This window comes from Pelodiscus sinensis, unplaced genomic scaffold (genome assembly GCF_049634645.1).
Source record: "Pelodiscus sinensis isolate JC-2024 unplaced genomic scaffold, ASM4963464v1 ctg36, whole genome shotgun sequence".
Lineage (NCBI taxonomy): Eukaryota > Metazoa > Chordata > Testudines > Trionychidae > Pelodiscus > Pelodiscus sinensis.
In genome coordinates, this window is record NW_027465931.1 from 969705 (window position 1) to 976848 (window position 7144).

Here is a 7144-nt window from a genome sequence, read left to right on the forward strand (position 1 = left end):
AAAGCATGGCCCTGAGATCTGGACACAGTGCTCCAGCTGAGGCCTCCTCCGTGCCAAATAGCTAGGAGAGTGACCTCCCATGTCTGCCGTACGTCTCCTACCACGCCCCAGGGCTATGCCCTCTTACTGAAGGGCTTTGTGTCTGAGATCGCTTCTCTCCTAGGCTACGTCTACACAACGAGTTTTTTTGGCAACAAATATGCTAACGAGGGACTCTATGACACGCAATGTCATTTGCATATTTTCTGCCGATCCGTTTTTGTGCTCGGGGTTTGTGCGCAAAACCAAGCCGTGTGGATGTTTACTTTTTGTGCAAAAAACCCCCTTTTCCCACAAGATCCCTATGCCTGCAAAAAGGCCGACCGATCTTGTGCAAAAAGGGGCTTTTGCCTAAAAAGAAAACATCCACATGGCTTGTTTTTGCGTGTTCTTGCGAAAAAACTTGTGGCGCGTCTACACTCTACGTGTGTTCTTGCAGAAGTAAATTTGCAGTAAAGCATCAGAGAACAGGGCTCCTTGCACAGGAGTTATTCCTCTCCCGACGATGACTAAGCCCCCTTTGTGCAAGAGCTGTTGTGCAAGAAGGCAGCGTGGACGGGCACCAGGGGCTTCTTGAGCAAGACACTTTTATGGCTAAAATGACCATCAGAGCTTTCTCGCACAAGAGAGCGTTCACACTGCCATGGATGCTCTTGTGCAAAAGCCTATGGCAGGGTGGAGGCACTCTTGCACGAGACCTTTTGCGCAAGAACTCCGGCGTGAAACAGCTCTCGTGCAAGAAGCATGCAGTGTAGGGCAGCGAGCAGCCTATGAGGGAGGGGGAGGGACCCCTAGTAATGGCTCAAACTTCCCAGGGGGGTGGCCAGAGGCAGGACATTTGCCTGGCAGGGTGGGGGGGGGGGCGGTGACCTCACAGGGGCTTTGGGCAGCCCTCAGCATATAAGGCAAAGGGCAGGTGGGGAGGTGGTGACCTCACAGAGGGACCCACATCTCAGGCTGATAAAAGCGGGGGGCGGGCCCAGGGGACTTTGGAGACCCCCGGTTGCTTTAGCTCTGGTGCGTCTCCTCCTCACGGTTCGTTCGCGTTCTGTGAGTTCCACATCCCGACACCTTTGTGACGAAGGTAAGAGCCCCCAGGGGTTGGATCCCGCCCGGGGCCGGCTGGGTTCCAGGCAGGCCCAGCCCTCGGTCAAGGGCCAGAAGGTGATTCCTCACCTGGGCTGCGTCCTTAGCGCCACTGGGGCTTTCTCCTGGTTGGTTTCCCTTTTCCTCCATCCCCCCACATTTCTGCTCTGTTCTTGCCTCCTCTGTGACCTTCCCTTGCTGCCTCCCCCAGCTTGGGACCCAACAGACTAGCTGAAGGACGGGGGGTGGTTTGCAGGAGCCGTGGGGTGGGGGATGCAGCCCCCATTGTGGGGACTGGGGAGGTGGGGCTGGAACAAGTCTATGCCGGTGTCTTTGGGGAGAACGCTCCACCCCCCACACCTTAGATTCTCCCCTGATTGGCCAAGAAGGGGCTGTTGATGGGCAGGAGACTCGTGGAATGAGGAGTAACGGTAGTTTGAACTAGGAAGCCTAGTTCGAACTACCTAGTTCGTGCCCCGTGTAGCCGCGCTGCACGGGGTTCGAACGAGCGGGGTTTTAAAAATGGCGGCTCCCCGCTTATGCAAATGAAGCCCAGGAAATTCAAATCCCGGGCTTCATTTGCAAGTGCGGTATGCCTACATTACCCTCCTAGTTCGAACTAGCGGGGTAGTGTAGACATACCCTCAGGTCCTTGCAGTGCCTGTGCAAGACCGAACCGATAAGCAAGGGGCCATTTGGGGGCTGGGGGCAGTCGCTCTGGGGAGCTGGAACCCCTGGATTTCGTTCATCAGGCTGCGCCCCAAGCTCCCCTTTGCTCCCCTCATTTCCAGCATGGCCAAACGTTTTCGGCTGTGGTTCAAGAAAGCCCTGAAGATGGCCCCAGGGCCGGTGGGGAGCAGCTTCTCCGTCCCCGCGGGCGGGGAAGCTGGATCCCACCAGCTCGGGGCGACTCGCCCACCGGCCAGGCCCCCCCGGACCTGGCTCCAGAGGCGGCTGGGCAGGCGGGACCCAGCCCAGCGGGGGAGCCGGGTAGGGTGGCTCCGGGGCCTCCTCTGTGGAGAGAAACACCTGCCCCGGGAGCCCAGCCCCCATTACCACCAGGGGGCATCGCCCTGCCCGGCCCCCGGGGACCTGCCAGTCTCCGGGAGCCCCCAGCCCGTCGCTCCCCGCACCAGCCCCTGCAGCTGTGGGTCCAGGTCCGTCAGCAGCAGCGCCTGGGCCTCCAGCTGCAGCCGGGCCACCTCCTGCAGCCGCTCAGACCCAGGTGAGGGGCCGTGAACACGCTGGGCCCAGGGGCTCACCCAGTACCCGGGGGGGGGGGCGGGGAGGGGCAGCCCCAGTGTCTGCCCCGCAGCCAGGGCAATGGATGGGGGGGGGCTGCTTGGCTCTCTTGTTCCTGGTGGGGGCTCTGCTGAGGGCGTTGGCAGATGTGAGGGTGGAAGGGGGATGGGTCCCTGCGAGGGGCGTGTGGGGCCCAACCTGCCCTGGGTCCCTGACATGGGGGCTCGTGACCCCTGCTGGCCGCTGGAGTCACCCTGGTCCCTTCCCTCCCGCACAGAGCCCCCCTGCGCCTCGGCGGAGCTCTGCCAGGAGCGGGTGGACTCCCGGGTGGAGGAAGGGGCCATCTATGACATCGAAGAGCAGCTCCACACCCGGGACACGGTAGGAACCTTCTCCACACGGGGGGGACCCGAGATTGTCCGGCCCCTTCCCAGCACGTCCCCCCCCCCCCTCCGGGAGGGGCTTGTACCTGGGGATCCCCCTGGGGCCCCTTCTCCTGCATGACCTGGACCCCCCAAGCTGGGGGCTCTTGTCATGCACCAGCTGGGCCCCCACAAGCCTGAGGCAGCAGTTGGGGGGGGAGTGTGGGTGCTTGGACAACCAGCAGCTCCCACCTCCACTCCTGGGAGACCTGAGCCCTGCAGCTGTCCGTGGGGGGCAGGCAGGCCCCAGGCTCACAGACTCTCTCTGGGGTGCAGAGCCCAGCCGCCCTGCAGCGGTTCCTCTTGGCCATCCCCCTCGCCTGCCTCGCCGCCCTCCAAAGGGGCGAGGACACCCTGGCGCCGCGCTGCTGCAAGGACACCATGATGGCCAGGATCGTTGTAAGCGAGTCGCGGCAGCCGGGAGGAGGGAAGGGGATACGTGGGGTGGACAGGGGTCTGCCTGGGCCATGGCGGCGGGTGGGGGTGCTGGAAACGGGATGGGTGGAGCCAGGAGGGCTGGAGGTGGACATGGGGAGGGTGGGTGGGGATGCTGGAGGAGGGAGGGACACAGAAATGGGGCAGGTCTGGGGTGCCGGACAGGAAGGGGGATTCGGGACAGGGAGGGGTCTCCCCGGGCCATGGGGGGCTGGAAGGGAGCCGAGCGGGCTGCTGGGGATGCGCCTGGGGAGCAGGGATGAGGAGGTTCAGAGGCTGGTCACCAGGGCAGGGAGGGGCAGGAGACGGCCTGGGGACAAGGATTGAGCTGGTCCCGATTTGGGAGGGGGGTGCTGGGAGGGGCCCTGTGTCGGGCAGGGGGGCTACAGGGCAGCGGGAGGCAGTGGGGTTGGATCCTGCTGGGTGGGGGCGCTGGCCGCGTGAGCGTCTCTTGGGGGCCCAGCCTCACACGCCCCTTTGTCTCCTTGGGTCTCACAGGAGATCATGGAGGACTCGCCCCCCCCGCTGGTCTTGGCCGACTGCCTCAACGCCGCCTGCAGCCTCAGGTACCGACCCCCCCCCCCGCCGACTCCCCCCAGAGCAGATCCCCTGGCCAGGGAGTGGGAAAGTCTGTCTCCTGCTGCTGAATTAACAGTCTCTGCCCCTCTCTCCTGCCAGCACCTTGCAGCCTCCCCTGCGGGCCCAGCTCCTGAGCCCCCTGCTGACGGCGGCCGTGGGACAGACTGTGTCTGGGGACTGGCAGCAGGAGCCCATCCACACGCAGGTACGTCCCTCCGGGCCCTGCTCCCGGGCTGGGCTGGAGCTCCAGAGAGGAGGGGGGGCAGAGGGAGGGAAGAAGCTGCAGGTTTGGATCCTTCCCTCCAGGGTTCCCGTTGCTCTCCCGGGGGGCCCGTCCCTTCCATGCCCAGCCTGGGCTCCTCCCTGCTCTGCGAGGCGGCTCAGACCCTGCTCAAGGCTGCACCCAGGAGCCAGCGGGTGGCCTGGATTCCCCAACCCCCCTCTGACCCAGGGCTCCCCCTTGTCTTGCAGCAGTTCATCCGGGCCCTTCCCTACGACCTCCAGGCCCTACTGGCGAGCCTCCTCGCCGAGTCCCCAGACACCGCCCGGCTGCAGCTCATAATGGAGGTGAGCCCCGTGGGGGGGACGGGGCCATTGTCCCTGCTTCCTCGGGGGGGGGGGCCGAGAGAGGAGCAGTGTCAGTGGCTGGGGGGGGCACAGTCCGAGAGGAGCCCCAGGCTCTGCCCAGAACCTGCACCTCCCTACGGGTCCTGACCTGCCTCTTTCCCCCCCAGCACCTGAGCCCGTGGCTGGAGTCCCGCCTGCCCCAGGAGCGAGCCAGGGCCCTTGGCAGCACCACGGCCCTGCTGGGAGTCGCCACCACCCTCCCGGGGTTTGACGTAAGTGACCTCGGAGCCGGGGGGTCTGGGGCTGCAGGGCGCGGGGCTGGGAGCGTCCCCGGGAGGCAGAGGCAGGGCCGGGAATGGGCCGGGAATGGGCCGCGTTCTCCTTTCCCCGGGGAGGGGCGACCCTGGGCCCTTCAGGGGGGCTCTTGAGGGACTGGGCCTGGGGACTGGGGAGTGGCCGTCAGTGGATCCCCTTGTTCCACCCCCGGAGTGACCCTTCAGTCGGGGCCATTGCTCAGGGTTGTCTCCTCGCAAGGCCGGCCCCGCCCCCGCCCCGGGAGGTGTCTCTGTCCGTCCCCCGAGCTCAGACCCGCCTCGGAGGCCATTTGCATGGGACGTGCAGCCCCAGGATGCTGAGGGACCCCCCCTCTTCTCTCCCCTCAGAACTCCGCCGACTGGCCGAGGATGGGTCACCACGTGGCCCAGCTGGGCCTTTTTATTTCGGACCCATCCGAAGACGTCAGCCGGCTGGCCCGGGAGGGGGTGCACAGCCTGTATCAACTCCTCCTGCACCACAGGGGTAAGGAACCCAGCCGGGACCTGGGCCCCAGGGACACCCTGAGGGTGCCGGCGGCGGGGGGAGGGGACCCAGCCCTTTTCCCCCAGACTGGCCCAAGGGGGGATGCGTCCCTCTGTCTTCCCCTTCTGCCCCCTGTGCCCCTCCATTTGCCCAGGGATGCCTGCAGGGACCCGTGGGAGGGGAAGGGCTCAGACCTGCCAGCAGAATGACCCTGTTGTGTCTCTTGCAGGCCTCAACATCCACCAGGCAGAGGACCTGTGGTGCAGACACTACTACAAAGAAAGATGGGTCCTGGCTCACAGCAACAGCGTGAGGGTGGGAGAGGTAAGGACGCGCTGCCAGGGCAGGGCAGGGCTCGGGGGTGGGGCTGGCTGGGGCCCTCGTGGGGGTAGGAGGGTCTTGGGGGCAGGAGGAAGCTGTGACCTGGGGCAGGGGTTGGGGTGCCGGGTGAGGAGAGCGTCTGGGTGCAGGGTCTGGAAGGGAGTTTGGGGAGGAGGAAGCTGTTTTAGCCCCAGGAGTTGGGGCCGGGCTCTGGGCCGTCAGCTGAAACCTCCTGTGCTCTTGATTTCAGGTCTTTGGGCAGCTCTTTACACCAGAGCAGGAGAACTGCTTTTTGGACAAGGCTCTGCTCGCTGCCCGCTCCCCCCTGCGGCGCCCCAGCCAGGCCGGGCTGGTCCTGGCCCACGCCCTGCATGGGCAGGCCCATCAGCTCCTGGAATACATGGTGAGCAGCCGGAGCAGATCAGGAGAGTGGGGCAGGGCCAGGGTCTCCTTCCCATCCCCTCAGGGAGTCCCCCGCCCCTTTCCTCAGGCTGCCCCCACCCCACGTCCCTGCTGGCAGAATCCCTCCTGCCCCTGCGAGCGTCCCTGGGGGTGGGGGAGGCTCTGAACACAGAAACTGTCCTAGGAGGCGGGAGGGGGCCGAGGTGTCAGGAGCTCTGGGGGCGGGGGGGGTCAGGAGCTCACCCTGCGGGCCTGACGGGGGGTGACCAGAGAGCAGGGGGGAGGAGGGTGGAAATGCTGGGGGGCCAGTTCCCCTGAGTCCCCAGGGATGAATGTGACGGATTCTGCTTCCCTTGCAGCAGGAAGACACCCAGTGAGAGCAGCAAGAGCTGAGGAGCCAGCAGCTGCGTCCCCCTCCCCCCAACCCTCCCAATTGTATTGAATTGTATTTACATTCTCATTAAACAATGTTTCAAAAAACATTTGGATCAGGCTTGGTCAATAATTTGTAATGGGGGAGCAGGACAGAGGCAGGGCAGTGGTGGTGATGGCTGAGCGATGAGAACAGCTCGCAGGGAGCTTAAAGCCAGCAGATGCTTTTCGGCAGAGTTGCCATTTGCCCTGGCGGCTTTGCCAGAATAGCTGTGCCAGCGGGGGGGGGGGGGGGGGGGGGGGGCTTTTGCCACACACCCAAGCCAAGCCAGCTGTGGCGGCAAAGCCTTGTGATGTAACCTAAGCCCTTGGCAAGGTCGGGATCAACCTGCTCTGACAATTTCTCGGACCGGCGGGATGAGAAACAAGGATCGTGCAGGGAGATGGGGATGACTAGGAAGCGAATCCAGGTGTGGGGGGAATATCCTGGGTTGGAGGGTCAGTCGATACCCCCGCCTGCCACTGTCTGCCGGGGCTCTGCCCGCAAGGTGGAACCAACAGCTGAGTTTGCTTTTCTGCCCCGTCGTGGGCACAAAGGGCCCAGAGCAGCCTCCTGCTATCTTGGAGGAAAGGGGCCAAAGTTCAGGAAGCAGGTGCCAGGCTGGGCTGGAATCCGCGAGCTCCGCTTTTGCTTTGCCCTTCCTGGAAGCTGGGCTGCAGGTGAGTGGTGGTTTCATCTCTGCTCTTGGGGTGTTTCTTGTGGGTTCCGAGTGTGGATCTGAGAGGGGCTGCGCAGGGGCAGTGTCATGAACGAGCTGTAAGCGTTACAGCCCCTTCTGCGCAGGCTGGCTCCAGCCTCCCGTCTGTCTCCAAGCCCTGGG

General features: G+C 64.4%; 1 protein-coding gene across 1 annotated transcript; it reads left to right on the forward strand.

The window, feature by feature from the left end:
- Positions 1-2583: 2583 nt before the first annotated feature.
- On the forward strand, positions 2584-6368 carry LOC142825126 (maestro heat-like repeat-containing protein family member 7). Its single transcript, XM_075916850.1, has 10 exons — positions 2584-2748; positions 3066-3188; positions 3723-3790; positions 3903-4008; positions 4275-4370; positions 4538-4642; positions 5033-5168; positions 5398-5492; positions 5740-5892; positions 6251-6368. Exons 1-10 carry the CDS (start codon positions 2584-2586, stop codon positions 6266-6268), a joined length of 1065 nt encoding a protein of 354 aa, XP_075772965.1. The 3' UTR covers positions 6269-6368.
- The last annotated feature ends 776 nt before the right edge of the window (positions 6369-7144 follow it).

What these genes read in the sequence shown, in the direction of transcription:
- LOC142825126 (XM_075916850.1), top strand. Translation starts at nt 2,584, where the DNA reads ATGGGGGCTCGTGACCCCTGCTGGCCGCTGGAGTCACCCTGGTCCCTT. An exon ending in CCATGATGGCCAGGATCGTT is followed by an intron (nt 3,189 to 3,722) that starts GTAAGCGAGTCG and finishes TGGGTCTCACAG; the next exon opens with GAGATCATGGAGGACTCGCC. An exon ending in AACGCCGCCTGCAGCCTCAG is followed by an intron (nt 3,791 to 3,902) that starts GTACCGACCCCC and finishes CTCTCCTGCCAG; the next exon opens with CACCTTGCAGCCTCCCCTGC.